The 26,656-nt window shown below is 35.6% G+C and overlaps 1 protein-coding gene across 2 annotated transcripts in view; it reads right to left on the bottom strand.

Moving 5' to 3' along the window:
• LOC145660602 (uncharacterized) overlaps positions 1–26,656 on the bottom strand; it is a 1,167,369-nt gene that overhangs the window by 43,192 nt on the left and 1,097,521 nt on the right. For both annotated transcript variants that reach the window (XM_081725864.1, XM_081725863.1), the window contains one exon: positions 5,338–5,459. In XM_081725864.1, coding sequence (XP_081581990.1) covers positions 5,338–5,459 — 122 coding nt within the window. The remainder of the gene's footprint in view (positions 1–5,337; positions 5,460–26,656) is intronic.

Consider the following 26,656-nt stretch of genomic DNA (forward strand, 5'->3'; position numbering starts at 1 on the left):
GAGATTACCATTCCTTTGTTCTTGCTATGGATAGGTAGAATCACATTCAACAACTTATATATATATATATATATATATATATATATATATATATATATGTATATAACTGTAACTTTCGAACAAATGAAATTATATTATTACTATAATTTTCTAGGTATATATAGAATCTACGAATCTATATATGTTACTATAGTTTCCTATGAATATACATATATATATATATATTTATTTTTAAACAGAGGAAAATATATTCAAATTGACCAATATGTTCAAAAATTATGAGCAAAAAATGCAGTTTATCACTTGAATGTCATTTTGAACGTAACTGTACATAATAATCTCGACTGATCTTTGTGACAAACTTATAAATCGTTTAGCATAATATGAATCATTATTAATTTGGTCTTCTTTTCTACCTTATCTAACATTCCAATAATGATGTATAGCAAGCTTAAAAAGGAATAAGAAACGATTCGTTTTTCTATACGAAATGTTCGGAGTTCTTTACCAAGAAGATGTAGAAATACGATAGTGATAACAGAGAAAAGGAAGGAAAAAGGGGGATCGATTTCTCGTTAGCAACTGCGAGCAACGGTTGATTTATCTTTAGCATCACACCTCATTCCCCTCCCCTTCACTTGCTCAATCGTTAGCTCTTCGTCATTTTGAAATCTGGCATCGTGAACCCAGTTAAGTGGAAACACCCGCTCTAGTGGCTCGGGTGGTGGTGGTGGTTGCAACCTTAAATGAAAGTTTTCTTTAAACTTATTTTTTTCTGTTTCTTTCTATTCCTTTTTACACTTTTGCTCCCTACAGATATTTATACAAGCACATACACATAAACACACACAAACACACACACACAAACATACATAACATATATACCTTACACACATATATATAGGAAGGTATTAGAACAAATTGGGCCTGTCAGTACGAGATGTTGCAATCATGAAAAAGAAACGAAGGTATAGAAGAAGTGGAGGAAAAGTGAAATATATATAAATGTGGGAAGTATTTTTTACTCTAATTATGAACTATGCCTCAACGTGTTTTCACTTGTGAGTAGCTGATAGCACTAAATTCTTAGAAACGCAAATGATGTCCTAAATGCTATTTACCCAAAGACCCGTAGTCAATAATAATAATAATTATAATTCAGAAGGGCAAATTCTTATTGCATATTTAACCCAGAATATATTTACATCGTATGCAATGTATTAAAAGTACAGAGTTTATTTCATTTTATATTATTCTTTTAACTTTCCACATACATTGAAGTGCCACTGAACTAGGGCTACCTGATTAGTAACGAGTGGCTGCATCTATGTCTTTCATGAGGCTTGCTACCATCAAGACGATGCAGTCGAATCGAGATTTGTCATTTCATGCACTTGCTTCTAATCATCGATGTCCAGTCACGGTGTTCTGTGTTCCACACAAGACATTTGGCGCGATGATATGAAGTAAGAAGTGGTACACTCGTGGGACTCGGCTTCTGGAGCCTATACGGTGAAGCGAGCGCTACATAGTTTATCTACTCACTACCTAACTGGACCCCTTATTCAGCTGGGTGGTCATTAGGCTAAGATTAGGCAGTACTGCTACGTACAATACACCTGCATTTTCGAATATTACGGTCATTCAAGACTCTTTGTGTGCTTGCAGTTTGGCCGATTACTCTTCCTACCGCTATCCATGCACCCTTGCCATATTATTCCATGAAATATCCTATGGCAGCGTTCACACATGCGCAGAAATAAAGCAGTAATGACACGGTATGTGTAATAACGCTGCCTCCATAGTTCAATAATCAGTGTATAATTTTTTGAATCAGATTTGCTACAGTATCACACACAATATTTTACTCACGTTTCTTATCTTTTCAGTTCACACAATATTCCCAACAAAATTATTACATTTAAGTAATAATTACTACTTAATTATTATTAAGTTTAGGACAAGATTATGACTTAGGTCTGGCTTGGAAAATAAGATTAAATTGCTAGAGAAAAGTTAAAAGCATTCTATATCTTCATGAATAAACTTGATTTAAATTCAAATACATATTGCGTTGATGAAAAATTATTCACACGTAATCTTGTACTTTGCTACAACTATTTCTCTAAGTTTCATCACATCATTTGCTATTTTTCTTCTATTAGTTGATAATAATAGGAAACGATGTTACAGATTAAGAACGGACGTAGGAGCACTTCTGTGCGTTAGTCCTACATGTATATATTTTCTTTCCGTATTAAATTTACTATGTAATCCAGGAATGTAAAATATTGAAGAAATGCCACGGAACACCAATAAAGTAAAGCTCAATTGAGCAACTAGAGCAATCTAGGAGCCTGAAAAGAATTACTATACAATGGAAGTCCTAAAATTAAAGTTTTGTCACTGCCTTCATCTTCTAATATATAAAAATAAAATTGATCTTGTGTGTGATTGAATCGCGGGAAAACGGATGAACCATTTGAAATGAATTTTGGAATATAGTTATCTCTTACCTTGAACTAGGTTTTTATCTTGTCAATTTGATTAAAATACGTATCCTAAGGGGGAGCAGCGGCATAATTTATGCGAAAAATTGAGTATCTCATAAGCCTTTTAAAGCTACGAAGATGAAACTAGGTACATAAAGTCCTCATTACAAAGAAATGGAAATGTGTCCCAGCGTTTTTAAAAATTCCTGTTTTATGGATGAGAAAGTGGGTACTTTAGATATAGTTTTTGTCCACATTAAAATAGACATTGTTTGTAACCACATAACGATAAAATAGGTGAACAGTTTTAAATTAATTTTGAAACATAGTCTCGAGCTAGAATTTTGACATCTCTTTGATTCGAGGGCGTATTCTATGCAGAGGAAAATTTTATGAGGGAAATAGAGTATCTCATGAGCCTCTCGAGTGAGGAATATGAAATTGGGTAATATAAATCTCTCATTAAAAATAAGCAGACAAGTGTCTCAGCGTTTATGAAATTTCCCAATTTAAAGGGAGAAATTTTCTATATTTCTGCGCCACATTGATAACGGTGTTATATTATGTGATCGCATTACAGAAGAAAAGGCTAATCCATTGGAAATGAATTTTTAATACCTTACTCAGGTTGTATTTTTTGTCATGTCCTAGATGGGTAGAGGGGTTCAAAAGTTTACGCCAAAAATAAATTATCTTATCTCTGGAAAACGAGATTCGGATACTTTCCATAAACATATTTTTCCAGTGCGGAGAATTGGTATTTCAGCTCGTAGATAATAAATTTTCTTAAAGTACAGCTTGACTTTCTTAATAGTTTCATTATTATGATGTGCCACAAGTCTTAGATCTTCTTAATGTACGTAGTTATTCACACGTCTGTATTTAAGAGATTTTTATAACTTCTGAATACCAGAGATAAGAGAATAGAAAACATTTCAATAGAAAAACGTACATACATACGCACAAATCTTGTATTCATTTGCTTGTTATAATAACAATAATACTGAATGAGTTTCTGATTTTTGAAGATAATCCCAAAGTCAAGTCTCATGTCAATTTTACGTTTTAATTTCAAATTTTAGTGTTCACTTGTTATTTTATATTTCGTTTTATATTGTTATATAGTGCATTCGAAAAGTAACTACATATCTATAGAAATACGATTATATGTTTAGTGATTGTTGTTCATTTTGTTAAATCTTTCCATGATCTCTCAGAATGATGTTGACTTTAGAACAGCACGCTTTCCGTTAAATTTCCACTTACATTGATTCCTAATTGAGATAATGTAAGAGCATAAAACGAGGAATTTATTAAGACTAGACTGATTCAAAACTATTGGTAGCAGTGAGAGGTTATATCAGTACTCGATGAAGAAAAACTGCAAGTCATACCTGTATTAGCCGCTATGCAATGTCCAACAAGAAAGTCGATGTTACGTATTATTGAACTAGGCATGATATATAGTTACCTTTCAAATGAACGTATATTTTAAGAAGTGAAAACGGACGGCGAATTTGTATGTTCTGTAACCAATATTAGGGCTTTCCTCGGTGAAAATAATACTTCCGTTTTCAGTCATATACCGTCTCCATTAGAAGACAGACAGAAACGCTGGATGTTGAACTAAAGAACTAAAAGAATAAACAAACCAGAAACTCAAATCGTATCCCTAATTTATTTATGACCAATTAAGAAACCATGTTACTCCTTATAGCTATATCTGAAGGCACTGCGTAAAAAAAAGCTACTTTAGAATAAATAAATAAATAAATAAATAAGAATGATAATAAAACATAATTTAACCATACAATGCATGATTTTTTTTTATTTTTCTGTGAAAAAAATAGTTTTGCAAGAGAAAACAAAAATGAGTAATGAAAGTACCGGTACGCTTAAAGTGCCATCTAAGCAGAAACTGTGGAATTATAACTAGCTTCAAACGTCCCCAATCTGGTTCAACATGCATTAGCAACTACATACTGTTATGTAGGAAAGCACAGATTATTTACCACTATGACCCATTGTAGGGTTAAGTTCTACAACTTCATAACGATGCTGAAATTACGCGTATATTTTAAATGCGTTCTGTGTATTCGGAATAAAAAATGCTCGATAACTACAGTACATTACCACGGAATTGTTTGCTTGATTTATTTACTTCTTGCCCTTATGCAGAAATGAAGTTATGAAGGGGATTATTTACTATTAAAGTGGATTCTAAACAACTGCACTCCCAGCACTGTTTGTATATGCAACACGCACCAAGCGTGCATTAGACGAAAGGATTATTACTATTGTTACTTAAATTTCACACACTCAAATAAGCGACTTCCGATGTCATGCCTAAAAGAAAGGGGAAAATCAGTGTCCATGAAGTTTACATAATACTGTGTACAATTTATGAAGTATCTGGAGAAAGGAATGCTTTACTATTTTCACCAAATATTACAAGATTAGAAAGTTTACTCTGAAAAAGAAGAAAAAAGAATAAATTTCCCAGAAGGAAAATTTCAATTTTATCTTCTAGAACTAACTGTATGCAGTGAATATACACAGACATCCAAGATTTGTATATCAAAATATGAAATTTTACTTAAGTGACACTTATATCCGAGCTACCTAGCCATATTTCGGAAAGAAATTTACGATTATTTTCAAAGGTATGTTTGATTTTAATAAACGTCAAATAACTAACATGTAGATGTTCTTATTCGCTGAAGTCATACAAGGGGTATTAAGTGAAGGAATTACTTATATAAATACAAATTTCAAACTGTAATAAAGTGCAAGTATGTTTAAATTGTAAGGAGCTACGATTAAAGAAAGAAACTAAATTACTTGCCTTCGTGTCGAGCTTCTCGAGGTCTTTGCTAAGATCGGTTTCCTGTTTTGTTTTGTCTACCTGTTTTCTGGCCATGTGACCTCTAAACGACGCTTGAATCTTCGTTGCGGCGTGACAAAGTTCTGAAAAGGAGAAAAAGACGCAAGTTCGTAAAATATCAAACATCAGTATGTGTTTGAAAGCGAATCACTTGTAATGCGATAAAATCATAACTGTCAAGCCTCTAGAAGTTCAATTGTCAGCAATATCAAAATTGAGCAATATATTCTAGTAACTTTTATACAACTTACTATGTAAAAGCTTAAAGCGGTAAAATATAAGGCTAGTTAAGAAATGAAAACAAAAGTAATTTTTAAATTAAATTATTGTATAACGAAACATAGTTATTTGCAAGAAAATTTTTCGATGTACAAGTAATGAATGCAGTAGGAATTATGGATGTAAAAGTTTATGTAAAAGATATGAATTCTCATTTATGTATAAGTTATATTAGTTTTTGTGACATTTCTGAAGTGTTGATCTTACTTAAGTATGATCAATGGATACAAGCAACCAAATTCATATATATATATATATATATATATATATATATATATATATATATATATATATATATATATATATATATATATATATATATATATATAATGTATAAGCAAAGAACGATATTTAATATGGAGCAATGGACACATAAGATTCGTTTCAATGAGAAGGCAATAGAAAGATGAATAATGAAAGAAAATAAGAAGGAAAAATTATATATTAGTTTTGAAAATATTCCGAAAGGAGCCGTAAATATAATAAAACTAGTTTATTACATTATATATTATTTTTCAATATGATTTACTATATATTATTTACTTTATGTTTAAGGAAATGTGAATCTGTAGTCGATAGTTTAAAGTATAGTTTCTCAACCTGTGATACGCATTACTTCAGTTAAGTTAGTAAAAATATTTTCCTACTTCAGAAAAGAAAAAAATGCGAACGAGTCAACAACTCGGCCTAGAAATTTTTCCGATATTCTCTTTCATCTAGTAAAACCAAAAACCTATATTGCCTAGAGATTTTTTTTTTTATCAGCTCTTAAGGTGCGTACCCACTTGTAACATTTTGCCCACACAGAACAAGGAACATCACATGTGCGCATAACATGTTCGGTCAATTAATGGCTCTCCGCACAGAACAACGTAACAAATTTTGTTACGATGTTACGCTCCGAATGTTTTCCTAGTGGAGTCGGTTTTTCCTCGACACATCAAAGGAATGTTACGTGCTGTAACATGTGCTAATGTGGACACCCTCCGTACATTGTGTCCGCACATCAACTCACACAGACAGTCTTTTCAGTGTCGAGCCACGGAATGATCGCGAGAAGCAGCAATTGAGTTGATCGAGTTTTCTAAACAGAAAACTGTTCTGTGGAATTGCAGAGATCCCGATTATTACAATCGATTAAAGAAGAATGATGCGTGGGAGGAAATCGCCCGTAACTGCGGAAAACCAACGAAGGAATGTAAGAAGAAGGTGGAATCTTTACTTACAGCCTTTAGAAGAGAGAGACAGAAAATTAAGAAAAGCATAGGAACGGGAAAAGGTTAGTAATTGTAAATAATATTACTCTAATTTTTATTTCCTTACTTATTTATACATTTTTTCCACTATTGTGAATGAATTGTTTCTTGCATATTTTATTGTTTATGTGTTATAATTAGTTCTGTTAATTTCTCTGCTTGTTGTCAATTACCGTATAATTTTAACAATTAATTGCACGTCTGATTCTCGACCAATTAATTCTGGTACCATGGCATTTGGGAGGGAACAGACACCCTCTTCAAAACTTACCTCAGTGATCCCAAGGGCCTTTTGTACCGCGAAATTAAACTACCGCTACTCTCACCGTTTTTCTGTAATATCCTCAAAACAAACGAAAAAATGCTTTGTAGGACTACTAGACAATACTATTTTACACGGGATATCGTTATCACGAGATATCGTTAACAGCTTTCGCTAAGCAGTCATATGTAGAATTCGCATTTGCAGTTGTACAAATGGCTGATAAGCAAAAGCAGTTAGGTGACTCGTGATAACGATATCTCGTACAAAATAGTATTGTCTAGTCGTCCTACCTAGCACCTTTTCGATTATTTTTTCCATTTTGAAAATATTACAGGAAAACTGTAAAATTAGCTGTAGTTTAATCTCGCAGTTTGGAAAACTCTTAATAATGGCCGTGTTGTTATTATCTAAAGGCTTGTAAAGTGTAGTACAATACAATGAAACTGTGTTATCAAACATTAAGAAACCTTTATACTTAATCGCAGGTACGCCCTAATTACTAAAGTACAAAAACTGGTTTCTTATCTTCTCCCAATGAAACAAATCTAAACAACGGAAATTGACAAAGTTCACAAAAAAAGCACATATTTTTCATATAAATTTAAAAATGAATTTAAAATTACATAGACATTATCAAGGATTACATTTCCAGTCGAAAAGAAAAAAATCTTTCCTTTTATTATTCAAAATATGGATTCGTGCTTCTGTTACTACAACATTATTAGCTACATACGTTATTTACGGATCAACATTAAATAATTACTTCATTACAAGAGAAATTAACTTAACCTGTGACTTACAGAACCTTATGTTGTAAAATGTTTGCAAGATTCAAATTCATTTTGGTGTTTACTTTCAAATAGCGTTTCTTAAAAGGAAAAATAGTTACATTGTAACATCTGCATGTACTTTTATATACGTACTATAGTAGATAATATAACCAACAAATACAAAACTACCTTATTGATTAAAAAAAAATACTTTCTACTGTTTATTTACATACATAAAAGAAGTACTAATAGTCCTGGCCACAAACGTCCTGTGTATAGAAGAGAACAGCGAATGCATACCGTTAATTACCGTACCTTTAAGTTTTTATTTTCAATTTTCCTGAAAGCAGGCTAAACAGGGAACATCCCTTTGAAAAAATACCGACTTACTAGCTACTAACTCATTACTGCCCCGTATAAATTTTTGATATGTTCCTAAAAACTCACTTCAACTTTTTTTTTTTAATTATTCATGACAGTTGCATAAGCATATACAAATTTCTTTGACACCCTTGAAAAGTATGCTGAAATAAATAATAGCGTTCAATCATTGTTTCTTTGCAATAATGTTACGCAGGGTGGAGTGAAAAAAAAAAAATGAATTGCAAAGTGCTTGACTAATCAATAGCTTCCAAATCGTATTTGTAAAATAATGTGTAAAATTTCCTTTTATGGACGTAATAAGAACGGATTTTCCTAAATTCGACCCCTAAGCAAAGGCGTATGGAGGACCGGGCAGGAGAAAAGTATGTGAATAATTGTCATTGATGTGATCACATGAAAATTAAATTGATGTGATCTCACGAGACAATCAAGGTAGGAAGTTAAAGCTCGATATATAAGACCCTTACTAAAAGTAAGGAGATCCATGATGGAGTGTTTTCCAAAATTTTAGAGTTTCGCATGTATAGATATATATATTTATATGTACAGATAGACAAACTTTCTTCAGAGTGCACCACCTGAAGGTGATTGATTTATCGCCTAAAAATGTTACACATTTAAAAAAAAGAAACGATTTGGCAAGTATTGATTGGTTAGGTTCTTTGAAGCTCAATGCGTTTCTAGCTCCACCTATCAAGTACAGATAGTTTTAGGTTATTGCTAGTATATATTTAATGTATGAGTAAGGACCTTGCACAAGCTAAACTAATTTGCTCTTGCATTTTGCTCACAAGTGCAGATGAGGTTTACAGAAGCAAATGGTATGCATTCGATGCTATGAGTTTTCTCCTGGACAGAAACTCCTCGTTCTACGTTGAACACTGTAAGTATAAACAAATATGGATACTCTTTCTTTTCTTTTTTTTTCTTTCGAGATATAAATGACTATTATGCTTCACAGTGTCGTGTCCTTTCACGCATATCTGTCTTGCCATTCTACTCTTCCGGTAATGACAAAATACTCAGTTAGTTCCTGCCTGGTTTCATTTGCTTTTAAAGATGATCTGGGGACTCGGCTGATAGGCAGTAAGGAAGTAGCAGCTTCTCCCTCAAGTGATCTCCAAGTTCCCTGAATTACTTGGCCGTTTTCTTCATGGTCGAAAGTTCCAGGAGGAGTGTAGGTCGATGTCGAATGAGGTTCCCTTCGCAGGAAATTATGGAGGCAACAAACTGTCATAACGACAAGTGCAGCCTTGTCAGTTTGTAAAAGAATTAGTTTTCTTAGAACTCGAAAAACTGATGATACAAGCCAAACACGTTTTCCACAAGTTTGTGTGCTCTGCAAAGTCTGTAGTTATAAATTCGTTTTTTAGAACCTCTTGGATGGAATCCGGGGTACACTTTCATCAGATACTCTGTAAGAGCAAACGCTTCATCGCCTATAAAAAAATATGGAATGTTCTTTCCGGAACCCATAGAAAGTGGTTCAGGTTCTGGTAGACGTAAGGTTTTGCTTCCAGTTTTCTATACAATTCTGTGTTTGCGAAAATCCCCCCGTCTGAAATTCGGCCTTGAGAGCCTGCATCTACAAACATGAAGTTAATTGGCATCCACCAGTGCAATGTACAACGCTAGAAAAATCAAGTTTTATTTTCGGCAAGAAAGGCAAGGAAGTTTTATTTTCGTTTTATTGTTCTAATTTACTGCTCTTTTGACATAAAATTTGCCAGATACATGTCTTTGCTGCTTATACACATACTAACATTATAAGGAATAGCGGGCGAATTCGTTATCAAATTATATTCCTACAACAACATATTTATAGACATGCGACAATAATTTTGGACATGAGTGTACATCATGTTTCTTCTTTTTTTTTTTAAAAAAAAAAGAAGAAAACTACATAAACGTATCCAGGAAACCTCAAAACGTGAAAACTTGATGGAATTATTAGCAAACTTATGAAACTACCCCATTGAATAACTTTCCCTTCCTTTGTAGGGAAGGTTAAAAATGCTCAGTTATGATAGAACTACAACACACAAGCGCAATTGATGATGAGGCGAATGTTTTTCTGAATTTGTTCTAATCGTTATTATTGAAACTTTTATATAAGAGTGTACTAAAGTAATACTGAAGTTTTGTTTGAGTGTAAAATAAAAGTATTGTTATCGAGATATTATCATGGGAGACAAGCGGTAATCTTTCAATCAGTTTTCAAGAAAAAGTTGCTTAGTATTCAGGTCTCATTGTTTTAACTTGTAAAGAAAACGTGGAAACTATTAAACCAATATTTATATGTGCAAATATGGATATGTGATTTCAGTGTCCAATGATACCAATGAAAACCACGCACAATACGAACACAGGAACTTGTGAAAGCAGTGGTGGCACGTGTTCGACGAAATCCAGTTAGTAAAACAGTCAGCTATGGATCATGAGCTAAAGATTTCGAAAATGTTAAGCTGTGACCTGGGACTCCGTGCTAACAAACAACGCAGAGGACATTTCCTGACAAATGAACTGAAGCGCCAGTGGCTCCTAAAATTAAAGCAATTATTTAAGCATTAGGCAGCAAATGGGCACCGTCGAATCCTTTTCACTGATGAAAAGATTTTCAGTATTGAGGAGACTTTCAATGCCCAAACTGACAGAATATATGCCATATTCTCTAGAAAAGGTGGTGAAAGGCTACAAGGATCCACAGGGGTCAGATCCTGCCTCGGTCATAGTGGGGTGTGAGCTATGAGGGTGCAATGGAACTCCATTTCTATGAAAAGGGAGTCTAAACAACAGCCAAAGTGTACCAGGAGGCGGTGCTTGAGAGACTAGTCAAGAATCTCATCAACATCCTCTTCCATGAAGAGAACTGGAGCTTCCAAATGGACTCATCCCCAGCACACAAGGCACGGACAACTCAGCAGTAGCTGGAGAAAAATGTTCCGGACTTCATTTAATTTTTAGATTGGTCTTCTGCAGATCCGGAGCTAAACCCTTTGGACTACAAATTGTGATCCAAGCTTCAGGCAATGCTTTGCAAGAAGAGATGTTCAAATATTGAAAGTTTAAGAAGGCATCTGCAGATTTTTTTTAGTTGATGTGTTGCATAATGAAATTGATGAGTGGACACAAAAACTTAAGGACTGATAATAGTGGCCATTTAGAATAATTATTTGTGATTTTAGTTCACAATGCATCCATGTAACTCATGTTATTAGGTTATTAAAATATTTCTAACCATTTTGTGTCAGTATACTTAAAACTTTGGGACAGCATTTATGGTAACACCAGGTATACTATATACTTATATACATCAGAAACTATGGTTACAAGGCCGATATTTCTGAAGTTTCGTCTGTTATAGAGGAATAAGTAGTGTTCAGTAATTATAATACTTGGAGTTGGCAACTGTGCAGAATTTTAGTCACCTGTCACCTACGGCCTAGTTGTAAGTAAAGACATATGGTGATTCATTTGGATAATTAGTCTCGCGAAGATGTGCGTTCAGTTATTCAATTTCTGTGGGAGAAACATGTAACCGCGGCTAAAATTTACTGGCAACTGGAAGAGGTTTACAGAGAGACTGTAATCTCTTGTCAGCATTTCGCAGAATAGGATTGAAAGTTTGCAGCTGGTAGAGAAAACGTCACTGACCAGGCGCGCAGTGGCCGACCCAGTATGGCATCAATAGATTTGAACACAGCTCGCGTGTAGAAGCTGATTCAGGAGAACAGTAGGATCACGCTATGACATCTGATGGCAGAATTGGGAATGTCATTCGGAAGCGTTCCTCACGTTGTGAACGATATTGTGCAATACCGGAAAGTTTGTTTCCGATGGATTCCACGCAAGGACAGAATTTTTACCAGGAGGGAATCTTCAACCTCATGACACGATGGGACAAGTGTCTCAACCGACGTCGAAAAATAATGCACTATCTGTTGGCCGTATTTTTTGTATGAAATAATATATACACGTTGCACTGTAGGCTTTGTAACTTTACTTTCTTATCACCACTAGTACATCTATCTATATACAAGATGTTTCAAAACAACACCGACCATGATTGGGAGGTGGTTTTTGACACAAAGATAAGACGAAAAGTGTAAACAAATCCGGGTGTAAATATGTTTCCTTTCGGCGCTGTGACCAGCCGAAAATTTGTCGGAAAATGCAAAAAGAGCGATAACTTGAGAACAAAATGTCGGATCAAAGTGGGGTAAAAAGAAATGTCCATTATTTTAAATCGTAGATTCCATTAATCCACAATTAAACGCGTCGCAGAGGCGTCGCAAGAGTAACCTTCAAAGAAATTGAAAAATTTCTGGGGTATTTTATCAAACGTTGAATGAGAATAATAAACAACAATCAAATACAATATCTATACATCATTCATGTTAGAAGAATACTATTAAAATGCGGAAGAAGCAGCTATTTGTCACAGTACAGAATAAACTCTCGGAGGAAGAACTTTTCCTCCGATTGATGCAACCTTTGAGTGTATAACTTCCTATTTACGAAGGATATTGAAATGTGTATGATGCGCGGAAATTTGCAGCTTTAGTAAGTGTAATTTCTTAGAATGTCTTGTACTTTACGAACACTCTACCACTTTAGTTATTTTTTTCACTTTCTAAAAAAAAAGTAGAATCTGTCCTTGTTGTGTTTATATTCCTGAACTAATGCATTATTGAACCTCCTATTATGAGACATTTTTATCTTCACTATTACCTGATAATCTCTTCCCCTTTTACTCGAAGTTCCCTAATTCAAGTTTCATAGCCACGTTTCCTGCTTATTGTCCTTCTACTTTCTATGCCCTAATAAGTTTAATATGCATTGAACCATTACAAAGTTAAGAATCAGTGACAATGCCTGAGGAAAGGCAGGAGAGCGAGTGTCCGCGCCCGATGAGGACGCCTGCCCCAGACATGTTGTATTGTAATGTTGGTCAAGTAATATTTTCGGTATACGAAAATTTGCTGCTCCCCCAAATTTTTCTGCTCCTCTGCTTACTCCTCCAATAAATTAAAGCTGGCATTTTCACTAAATACTTTTTACTAAATATATTACAGGTTAAGAAATTTCGGTTATTGTGATTTAGTGAAGCAGTCTATACAAGTTAGTTCAGTAATGTTAATTGATCTTAAAACACATGTCAAATGTTGTGCATCATAATGTGAAATACCCTAATACGGAGGATATATAGTACACATTCTCACATATTAATGTCTAGATGTTACCGATATGAATTGAAATGTTATGTCTCCACGCAGTCCTCTGTCATCACAATATATTTTGCCATTTGGCTTTGAGCTTCTTTACTTTGACATCGTGGAAATCTGATCTTCCATCTCTCGACTATTAGAAAACTGCCTGAATCACATGATACGATCAATAATTAACGCTTAAGACTCATAAATCAAATCTCCTTGATGTCTTTATACTCTATTCATTCAACTTGCATTTTCTTACAATTAACCTAGAACAGTAGTTTTCAGCCTTTTGAACACTTACAGTAACACTGCCTTTTTGCTAGCTACATATACCACTTCTTCCTTACAAATAATAAAAAGTAATAAAAATGTATTAGAAACAACTTTAATGTCAATCCATCAAGAATTTGGCAGCGATCCTGGAGGGACACGGCTCATCAGTTGAGAATAAATGACCTATAGACGTACTTTTATTTCCGAACGAAACTATACGAATTTCACACTGAGCATCAATATTTTTTGTACAGTACATTAACTTATCACATAATTATTTACTCGATCAAAACATCTATCAGAATCGTAGTTCTTCCTCCAAAAGAAAATACAATGGCTCGGAGATAGAGTATTCATTTCTAGTGCGAGGGGTCTCTCGTTCGATCCCAGACCCTGAAAGTTTATGATGAACAACATTGTGTCCGTGTGTTTTCTCAGGGTTTTCTCATTTTCTCCTATACTCTAATTTCATGATTTACACTAGAATGCGATGAAAAAAGTGTTTAGAAACTAGTACGTGATTCTTATAGATATCGGGGTTTTCTTTTTTTCCACAAACGTACATCGCTGCAAGAACCTTATTTAATGTCCTGATACTTACAAACAAAAACTGGGACATTAGATGTGTTTTCTTCTCTCAGTTTGTAGCGATAAATTCTTAACTTTTACCAATATGACTTCCCTCACGAGTCGCCACTGGTGCCAACAGAAGTTTATTTCATGGGATAGCATGACTTTTTTAAAGTTACTTTGGCAGATGTTACCATGTTGAAATGAAAAGCAAATAAACGTGAACAAATAACGCGTGTTAGAAAACCATTTGATAGAGTACTGGCACTAGTGACAGCTCCACAGTATTGAAATTTTCAGCTGAAAGTGTGATCAGATAGGCTCAAAGTGCAACGTTGTGCGTCCCTTTTGAATCAAATTTTTTCTGCATGTGTTTCCATGCAGAGGAACAAGGTAACATTTCCAAAGACAGTCTGGCCTTTTTTTCCCCATCCTACCTTATTCTCTTTCCTTTGGAAGTCACTCGTGAATTCTGTCAACATCAAATGGTGTTTTCCGACAGTTCAATTGAGACTGCGACTTGCCATTTCTTTCTTCCCATGTGAATCGTTGAATGGTTTCTCTCAGGAGAGACGCACGTGTTTCAATCTATTTCTACTACAAGGAAGAGAATAGAAATGTTTTCTGTATATGCCTGTTCTTTGGAATGAAACGCCTGCTCCCAGTTTTAGCTGTAGCTTTTTAGTTGTGACATTTCTTCAAATATTAGGACAGAATTTCACAGACGTTACTGTCACTATAAACATTACCACTGCTTTTAATAATTTCGACTCATAAATACTATTATCTTGTTATCAGTTCATCAAAGGACTAATTTAACTTAGTCTAGTTAAGCTACTATTATGGGTCAATGATAATTTCAGACGATTCCCCTCGGGGGATGGGAGTGGAACTACAATACACAGAAGGTTAAAGTAATACTGCAAAAACACGGTTAACGGAACCCTTGTTGAACATGATCAGAGATATGTCTCTGTTGGGTATTAAATAATTCTGGGTGGAGGTGGAAGAATTTCTCTCATTAGCTACCTTTTAAATCTTCATTGTGTATGGTTATACAGGGTTTGTCTCTAAAATAATGAGACTGGCCGCCGCGCTGCGCTCCAGTTTCCAGCAGCTCGCTCCCCAGGGATTTGTATTGGGGGTCTAACCTAAACAACGTTCTGGCCGGCAATCGCGTCCGAGCTCTGACGCTGTGAGGATTACGCGTGGCGCAAAAGCTGTTTTTGAGTTTTTAGTAGCGATAACATGAGAATTGCGTAGCGCTGCTCCAGAGAATGCTTCATTTAAATTTTGCTTTCACATGGGCAAAACCGCTTCCAAGACGCCTTGTCAAGAGTCCAAGTTTTCCGGTGGTTCAGTGAATTCAAAAACGGAAGCGAGACTGATGATGCGATCTGGACGCCCTTCAACGAGTGGTTTGACAAAAATTTGACCAAAGTGAAAAATCTCCTGGACTCCGACCTGTAATCGCGTAGCGCTGCTCCAGCGAACGCTCCATTTCTCACGTTCTTTGCCGTGCGCGTGACAAAAACTCAAAAATAGCTTTTGCGCCACGCGTGATCCTCACTGCATCAAAGCTCAGACGCGACTACCACCCAGTGCGTTACTTAACTTGGACCCCTCGCCGGGCGACTAGAGCGCTACGCGGCAGCCAGTCTTATTACTTTACGGACAAACCCTGCATGTGATGTAAGTACGAACATTGAACGATTTAGGATACGAAAAGATCTCATTTTAATGCTGGTAGGCACTATAATGTAATTTACCTTATGTTATCGTATCCAGGGTGGACCTTTAAACTAATAGATACAAAACAGCGGAATTTCGTACCATGTAAATATAGACAGGGTGACATTGTTTGACATACACTACAATACAGCCAAATTAACAGTGTTGCCAATTCAACATAAAGTTTTATTTTTCTACGCCAGGTGATTACACATTTCAAATCTAGACTACATATTAGATGAAAATTTGCAATAGCACTTGTTATGCACTATTGCAAAGTAAGGACTTTACAGTATTACAAACATCAAAAACCAACCAAATTTTAACAACCCAAGTGAAACAGACAGGATAATGCATATCCAAGATACCTTAGTTTCGAATACTACGGTCATCATATGAAGTATTTCGAACAAGTAAATGCAAAGTTACAAAAAATTGACAATTTGACTTTCTTTAGAAGGACTTAATTCTAAAAAGTGCTTAGATGAGTATCACATCCAATTACGTAGATGCTTTTGAATAAATATCATAATGCTGTTTATAACAATTTAGTATCTGCGATGTGAATCAAACCGTTCGTGAGGTACAGTGCCGTGCAGTGGAAAACCAGCGCCCGGGGCGAGAGTATACGACGGCGCCCCCATACGTATATTCCAAGTAATTTTTCCTTTCTTTTGCTCCTTTTTCTCTCGATATTTTCGCTCCCTTACTTCGGCGCCCGGGGCCGTCGCCCCGCTCGCCTTCCCCCCGGCACGGCCCTGGTGAGATATAAAAATGTAAAAATTGATATATTGCTTAAAATGGCGTATTTGTAGAAATATTTTAAAACTCTTGGTTCTTTCCTTTGTTTCTATAACATCCCAACAATAGTGTCTGGCAGGTGTAATTACAAATTCTTGGAATTACATAATTTTGAGCAGTGTTGCAAACTTTATTATTGTTTGTCATATCTCCAGAACGGTTTGAGATGTAAAATTGTTGTAAACAGTAGATCTATTATGATCTTAAAATCTATTGAAACACATCTCTGCAATTAGACGAGGTACTTATTTATGCGTTGTTTCGAAATGAAAGCTTTTGAAAAAATAAAACTTTCAATCACTTTTGTAACTTTAATCCTATTCATTCGAAATCCACCATTTCGTGATCATAATATTAGACACCAAAGTACTTTAGCTGTGCACTGCTTTGTCCTTCTTACTTGCGTTATTAATGCAGTAGAAGTCACCAACATTTTAAATGTGTAATAACTTGACGTAGTGACATTTAAAAAATGCATGTTGGGTTGACAATACTGTTAACCTGGTGGTATTGCAGAATATGTCAAATAAAGTTTCTCTTTCGATATTTTCATGGTACAAAGTTTTAATGTTTTTTGTCTATTAGTTTAAAAGTTACAGGGGCGTATCAAGATAAATGGTCCACCCTAGATATATACCGTATGTAGGTCCACGTCTCATAAGCCTCGCTGTTGAAAGGGACGTTAAACTGAAATCAAATATATTAGCTGAATGCCCGTGCTTTCCTCTGCTATGTTAGTACTATAGTCTAGCAGTGTAATGGTTCCAGTGATGGTGTTATTATCAATCACAGCACTTTTCCAACGACTTTCCTAACTATATCCTTATACGTAGTACGGTTAGCGGGGGGTAGTTGCAACAGTGGTAGTTTGCAACACCATTAGCACTATTAATTTAACTTCAATGCGAAGAGCTACAAGAATGAATTTAGTCTTCACATATGCACATCTCGTGGAGGAAGAGACGTAGTAGATTGTTGATTTACGGAAGTTGATCCCACTTACAGGAAAAAAGGATTGCTGGTTTCAGGCCAGATGAGTAAAATTTGAAGAGTTTATTGTGAAGGGACTGGCGACTAGTACAAGTAACTATCACTGATTATGGTGTTATTAATGAAACACATATATTGGAAGAAAAGAAAAATTTTTTTTTGTCCTCCTATTCTCTTAGGCTAATAATCTTCCAAGTATGAATATCAATTCCGTATAATTTACGATAACAACTCTCTAAATATTCATAACTTTCTATCTACGTCCTTACAAAGTACTTGCTCGTAATGTCTAGGGTATATGTTCATATCAAAGAATATTAAATGAATTTTTCGAGAAATTAACTAGGTGATTATTCGTTTATTTACAAATAGAATTCTCTAATTTAAAGGTAGGGTACTAACTTTATCTCAGGACGCCACTCCGCCCTATATGCACTCTATCTTCCTTCTTACCCTTCCCCAATAACTAATGGAGAAAGGAAGTATTTTAATCTAAACTCTAGAATTCCTAATTTCCTTATTAATCAAATTACTCTCTATTATAGCAGGGACCTGTGGAAATACGGTTTACATAATTCAGTTATTCCTGGACCGTACTCCTTACTTTTAAAGACGGGACCTTGACTCATAGGTCACTGTCTGGCCTAAACCTGTCTCTGGGACTCCAAGATAAGTCCACAAAAGGATTCTATCTAGCTTAAGCAAATAATCATATAGGATAGGTTGGTTTTAGGGATAGGATTGTCAGCCTTTGCTCACGGCTCTAAATTTCCTTTCGCTCAAGGAAATAAAGGAATTTGGTTAAATACTCACTCTAACACTCTCTTAAATGAAAGTTGCAGTGAGAAATCTCTAATCTCTTACAGCACCTAATTATGCTATAATTACATAAGCAGGGATCGAACCCAAACGCATTTGGATTTTATAATTAATGTTCCTCCACCACTAGGACGGAACCAAAACCTCGAGTCTATACGTGCGTCACTCACCTCCGCCATAGACCCTTAGGAAGCTTATATACTCCCATTCTAAACAAGCAATAGTAATCCAATAGCCTCTGTTATAGGCGTAGGATTAAGCATCTAAAAATAACAACTTATTTCCTAAATCCCTATCATTTGAATATCCTATCTAAACGGCCAAAGCTCAATTGCTTAAGCGGGCATCTGTAATGTAGTAGAATCACTATTCTCTCTACATACAGTCTCTAACTAGAGGGGACTCTCTCCAAACTGCACTATTCTCTTACAGTGCAGCGGACTGGCTGGCCAAGATCCTGCATTCAGGAATCCTCAAAACGCACAGCCACGAAGATAGGGGAGGCAGCCTTTTTATACGGTTTGGCCTGCTAAAAAAAATAGCAACAAAAAATCTTTAGAAAGTTTTTTAGCGCCAACTACTCGAAATGGAAAATTCCCAGTAAGGGAGACTGAAATACAATGGATTTAGCAGCTAGCCTCCTCGACAGGCTTCAAGAGAAAAAGTTAGCATGGAAAAAAGCAACGATTAGCACTAGCTAAACTGTAAGTAATAATATGAATAATTCTTAAATAATAGGGGATGATGCTCTAATATGTATATACATAAATATACAACATAAATTGATTAAATATTTCCTTACACTAATAATAATAAAATAAATGAATAAATATATACCAATAATTAATATACTCCAGGCCTGGATTTCTAACCTATAATTAAACACAATTATTAAATAGAGCAATATTTAAATTATATCATTTATATTTGAATATAATATTAGCAAGGTTGCAAGACGTACCTTGCATATAACCCCATCACAAAAAAAAGAAAGAAAAAAGAATATTATTCTCACTTGTTACTTTGAGTATTCAGTTTATAGTCCGGATCAGTCTTATATTTCAAAAAAATTTTCATCACAACACTATCACAATCACAAAAAAACAAAAACAAACAAATTTTTCATTTAATTTCGTAACGACTTAAAATTTTTTTTTAGGGAGAATTTCCCTTCAGTTCTTAGTCTCGTGACCGTCTTTTTTTTTAAAAAAAACATAAGCAAAAAATTAATAATTTCCCATTTAATTCAGTATTTGTTCACTTCACTTGTTCACTCACTTGTACTGATTTTCGGTTTATCTGCACTACCGACTTGCAGATTGCTGTTCACTAGAAGTCCAACTTCCTTTTTGCCGTCTCGACTCCGTTCACAGTACCTGATAAGTCTAAGTCCTTACCTGGTGTTAAGGGAAGGTTATCTAATCCCTCACCATCAGTGATTAGATCCAAGAAACAACCATCCTCGACAATAGCATCTGGATTACTGGAAGAATCTTTCGAACTCGGTCCACCAAGGTTGGAGTCCTCTTTCGTGAAATTAAACTTTTGCAACGATTTTTGATATTGAAGTGCTCTAATGTCCTTCAGAGTATAGCCTGGGTCAGCTACTCGAACTTTCTTAGTACTGCTGTTATTTAACTGTGAAAAACGCATACGACGCTTATTGTTTCGTGAAGCATCTACGTGACACAATAATTCAAGTTCAAAACTTGCATCTGCTTTAGGACGAGCAGCAACGTACACACTACGTGTAGGTTTCTTAAATCCGTTCGACATTTTTTTCAAAGCTTTGAGACTACAGACAACGATGTTTACAGAAAACGACGAGACGAGAAACTGTGATCTTGGCCAGGCTTGTTCCCTAAACTAGCTAAATTTCTCTAAGAAAGAAAAAAAATAACAGCACAAAAAATCTTTTTTAAGCTTATATTACTACGTCTGTGGGATGTTTTATTTTCCCCCCAACTTTACTTTCTCTTTCGTCTGGAAATAGTGTTTTGGCAAACTCTGGCTGTAGTTCACGGACCTTCTTACAAAATTCTGGGGCCATAAAAACAGGTTTGATCATATCAGCGTTTGTCTTGACTGTTCTACCACTGTCTTGATTCCGAATTATATAAGTATTTGCAGCTAACTGCTTTTCGATCTTCCAAGGACCGCTGTACCTCGGTAAGAGGCCTGCACTCACTTTATTAGTGGGGGAAGAAAGCCGTATTATCCGCCACCATACCATCTGACCGGGTTTGAATGGATTCGGTCGTCGACCTCTATTGTAAATTTGTTTTCTATCAGCATGTTTTCGTCTCTGTACCTCATTCGCGCGTTTGTAAGCAGTCTCCATTCTCAGTTGGATTTCCCGAACATATTTACAATAATCTGGTTCCTCTTGAACTTCTTCTTTCTCTTCTTGGGTTTCATATAACGGGTGTTTAAAAGACCTTCCAAAGAATAGAAATGCTGGGCTGTATCCCGTAGCCGAACAAACTCTGGAATTTATTGCAAATTCAATAAGTTTAATATCTCTCGCCCAATTTTCATGCTTGTTAGCATACATGCCAAGTATTGTCTTTACATCTTTTATCATTTTTTCGCTTTTATTTCCCTTTGGCCTATAAGCGCTAATAAAATGACATCTTGTCTTAAGCAGACTCATTGTTTCTCTCCACAATTTTCCTGAAAATATTGAGTGATTGTCACTAGATATTTGAGAATAAGGTCCAAACTCCGAGAAAAAAGTTAAAAGACAGTCTACCATTGTCTTTGCAGTAAGTCTTCTGACAGGATAAATCTTTACCAATCTTGAAAATCCATCAACAAGGACTAATCCATATCTATATCCTCCTATTTTACTCGGCACTAAGGATCCAAAATTATCGACATACAAGATTTGGTTAGGCCTAACAGCTAATGAAGATTCCATAAACCCATATTTAGTATTAGTATTTTCCTTGTATAAACTACAGGGAACACAAGCTTTGCAAAAATTTCGTACATCGTCACGCATACTTGGCCAGAAGTAAGCTTCCCGCAATTTTCTTAGCGTTTCTATCCACGAAGGATGACCTGATTCTTTAATTATATGAGCCATCACACAGAGAGTTGCTCTCAATGAATTTGGGATCCAAACCACATCCCTAACTTCATCATTTACTCTCAATCTTCTTTTCAGAATTCCATTCTCGTCTATAAAACAATTTCTCTTCAGTCTCTTAAATTTTTGTCTCAGCTTACTTGAAACTGACACCTTATCTCCCTTTAAGAAAGCAATGAATTTCGAAATAAAAGAATCTCCATTTTGATTTTCTCTAAGTTTATCTAAATCACTGATTTGCGAGAAGTCTGCAAAATTATTTTCTTCCTCTTCTTCTACTAACATGCAGTAAGGTAATTCCGATAGCATTTCTCTCTTTTCTTCTAGAGAAAAATTTCTAACTTTGCTTACGTTTAAGTTCCTTTTTCTCTTCTTTTCCTTCATTTGTTTCTTTAATAGTTTTACTTCCCTAAAACTATTATAATCAATGAGTAAAACCTCAGACGTTGGTAGCTCCTGAACGTCTACTACTTTTCCTTCGCTTGTCTCTATCTTTAGAAAACCAGAATCGTTTTCAGCTTCTAACGGTAATAATTCATTAGCCTCTTTGCTCCCCTCAAACTCTGGACCTTCAGTGTGCGAGTTTTCGAGACGAGACAGAAAATCTACGGGATTTGTCTTTCCTTGCTGAAATTTCAGCACAACTGGAAATCTCATTATTCTTGTTAACCACCTCTGTACAAGCGCTGGTACTTTCATAGATTTTATTAGTGATAAAATCGGTCTATGATCTGTATATACATAAATGACAGGAGCATGAATCAAATATAACTCGAACTTCTCAAGTGCAATAACAATGGATAAAAGCTCTAGATACGTAGAACTATATTTACTTTGAGTGGGAGATAACTTTCTAGATCCATACGCTACTACTGCTAAACGGCCCTTATCATCCTTTTGGCAGAGGGTGTACCCAGTAGCCACCGAACTTCCGTCCACATATAAGTAGAACGGGTCATCTAACTTCGGTAGAAGTAATTCAGGATCTTTGGCTAATTCCTCCTTTAGTTGCAATAACGCTTTCTCGTGCTTTTCTTCCCATTTAAATTTTGCATCTCGCTTCAACAAATCTGTAAGCGGTGAAACTATCATAGCCATATTTGGTATCCGAAAGTGAAAAAACTGGAAAAATCCCAAGATCGCTTGAAGCTGTTTTACATTCTTCGGCCTAGCGATTTGCTGCGCCATCTTTAATTTCTCCGGAGTGCATGTTATTCTACCGGGAGTAATAGTATATCCCAGAAATTCTATTTTCTGCGTAAAAAGAACTGCTTTATCAGGGTTAAGGGTAAGTCCTGCATCGCTAATTCTCTTTAACGTTTCTTCAAGAGTTTCAATTAACTCATCAGGTGTTTGACCGCCCACCACTATATCATCATAGAATGAGATGACCTTAGTATAATATAGTTCTTTTAAAACCATTTGCATCAACCTGGCTAAAGCAAATGGGTAATTACATAATCCATAAACTCCTCTAATGAACTGATACGTGCCCAAATGAGTTATAAAACCTGTATACGGTTGACTTTCTTCATCTAATTCAATCTGAGCGAAAGCATATGATAAATCAAAACATGCATAGAAATTCATCTTTCCTAAGTGAGTTAGCGCTTCCATTATACTTGGCAAACCTACTTTTTCCTTCTCTGTTAGTTCGTTAACTTTTCGACTGTCTAAAATGACCTTGAAACTACCATCCTTTTTCTTATGCAAAATCGGGCAGCTTACGTACGGAGTACTCGCCTTTTTTATAATTCTATCTTTTTCCATTTGATCTAACACTTTCTCCATAATCTGTCTTTTCTCTATAGACATAGGTCTAAGCCGACAAGAAAAAGGTTTGGGGTTTTTAATATTTATATGATGTTTCATTAAATGTGTAACTCCTGGTTTGTCTGAAAAAACGTTCTTATATTTTCCCAAAATATTTCTCATTTTATTTTTTCTCTGTGGGTCTAAACTAACATTGTTTAACATCTTTTCTATAAGCTGACTGGGGGCATTCTCAATGGCCGCACAAGGGACATTTCCCTCCCCTCTACTTTTAGGAGGTTTGTCATACTCGCATACCGCCATCCCTCCGTTCTCAATACACCATCCTCGGAGCGATGTACACAAAACAATCTTTGCCCTCGCCAGGTAATCTCTTCCTGCAATTATGGGTTTCAGAAGGGAAGATACCACGTGGAACCGCTGCTTAATTTTATGGCCGTAAAATTCAACTTCTACGAGCACACTCTCTAAGGAAGTCGCTGACCCACTCGCTAGACTTAAATACAATGGATCTTTCTTAAACTTCGCCCCTCTCTCTCTCCACAAATTTGCTTCGTTTTCGTCAACAAAGCTCAGTAGGCTGCCAGAGTCGCAAAACAAGAATACCTCTCTATTTAATATTGTCGCTTTTATTAGTGGCTCTGTTCTCCACCCTTGAGATTCCTTTTTTGCTTTCGATGCAATAAAAAAGAATTCTTTCTTTTTCCTGACGCACCATCGTTTCCCTCTTTACAAAGAGTACCGTTATCCCTCATTGATGTTGACAAACTTTTTGAAGTTCTCTCTCGATCCTCTGGAATTACGAATCTCGTAAGAAACGACTCATCGCTAAAGCACCATGAATTTTTCGCAAGGTAAAGATCTATCTTTGCTTCTGATAGAAAATCAGCACCAAGCACTAATTCAATAGAAGCGTGAGAAAGAGCATAGAATTTATGCGTAAATTTCCTCCTTTTTATGAAAAAAGTTGGCATAACCACAAGACTACAGCTAGCTTCACCTGTAGCTAACAAAATCTTTTCATTTACTTTTTCCGACTTCGCTCCTTTCTCAATCCATTTTTTCGCGGTCTTAATATCAATTAATGAAATAAATGATCCACTGTCCAAGTAACAGTCTTTAATCTGTCCGTAAAATTTCCCAAAAAGATAAGGAGGTGCATTTTTCCCTCTAGCAAGTTTTCTAGGAAATCTAGTGACCGTAGCTGCAATATTTTCCCTTTTCCCGTGGTTCTCAACCTTTTTCTTGCTGGGGCAAACATAGCTTTTGTGTCCAAAACCTCTACACGCATGACATTTAATTTCAGCCTTACTTGGTCCCTCTTTTTTACTTTCTCTCTTTTCATTTGTTTGCCTGCTAAAATATGCTGGATTTAATGCTTGCGGCCTAATCGGGGGGACTGACTCAGTGCCTATCTCTCTACTACTCACTGCAGCCAATTGGATACTTTCTTCCTTCCCTGCGCTATGCTGCTTAGCATAGTTATAATCTTCTAATAAATACGCTTGAATTTTCAAGGCGTATTCTTCCAACTCCCTTAAGTTAGCAAATTTCCTATCATGAAGAAATTGTTTATACTTAGGGTGTGCTTTACTTACAATCTTGGCTATCTGTTCTATCTCCTCAACTGGATTTTTCATACGAGAGAAAAGCAATGCCATTTCTCTAATAAATCTTGAGAACGATTCGTCCGGTCTCTGAATTCGTGTCGCCAATTGAGCTTCTATTTCGCTTTCATAATTAAAGCTAAAATATTCCTGCAGTAGACTATGCCTAAATGCAGTAAAATCTGTAAATTTCGACTTGAAATTAAACCATTTACGGGCGTCAGAAACTAAGGCATTTGGAATAACTTTCTCTAGCAATTCATTCATTGTCATATTTTTGCTCTTGGCAAAATCTGTCAACTCATCGAGGAAATCGAATGGATTCTCCGATACTTGTCCTGAGAACTTCGGTAACGGTAGTTTTATTTCATCCAAATTACTACATTTACAATTTCTGTGCTCATTATTTTCTTGATTCCCCTCTCTAAGCTTACGTATTTCCTCTACTATTTGGTCTATTCCTAGCTCAACATCCGAATCTATCCCTAAAGCGGATTTTAACAAGTCTAATTCAATTACGTTCTCCATTTTCCTCCTACGTCTGTTTCTCGGTTTCATTTAATTTCTATGCCGGACGAGAATTCCCCACTTTTGGAAGAAAAGAAAATTTTTTTTTTGTCCTCCTATTCTCTTAGGCTAATAATCTTCCAAGTATGAATATCAATTCCGTATAATTTACGATAACAACTCTCTAAATATTCATAACTTTCTATCTACGTCCTTACAAAGTACTTGCTCGTAATGTCTAGGGTATATGTTCATATCAAAGAATATTAAATGAATTTTTCGAGAAATTAACTAGGTGATTATTCGTTTATTTACAAATAGAATTCTCTAATTTAAAGGTAGGGTACTAACTTTATCTCAGGACGCCACTCCGCCCTATATGCACTCTATCTTCCTTCTTACCCTTCCCCAATAACTAATGGAGAAAGGAAGTATTTTAATCTAAACTCTAGAATTCCTAATTTCCTTATTAATCAAATTACTCTCTATTATAGCAGGGACCTGTGGAAATACGGTTTACATAATTCAGTTATTCCTGGACCGTACTCCTTACTTTTAAAGACGGGACCTTGACTCATAGGTCACTGTCTGGCCTAAACCTGTCTCTGGGACTCCAAGATAAGTCCACAAAAGGATTCTATCTAGCTTAAGCAAATAATCATATAGGATAGGTTGGTTTTAGGGATAGGATTGTCAGCCTTTGCTCACGGCTCTAAATTTCCTTTCGCTCAAGGAAATAAAGGAATTTGGTTAAATACTCACTCTAACACTCTCTTAAATGAAAGTTGCAGTGAGAAATCTCTAATCTCTTACAGCACCTAATTATGCTATAATTACATAAGCAGGGATCGAACCCAAACGCATTTGGATTTTATAATTAATGTTCCTCCACCACTAGGACGGAACCAAAACCTCGAGTCTATACGTGCGTCACTCACCTCCGCCATA

Source organism: Thermobia domestica, chromosome 9, assembly GCF_964235325.1.
Source record: "Thermobia domestica chromosome 9, izTheDome1.hap1.1, whole genome shotgun sequence".
Taxonomy (NCBI): domain Eukaryota; kingdom Metazoa; phylum Arthropoda; class Insecta; order Zygentoma; family Lepismatidae; genus Thermobia; species Thermobia domestica.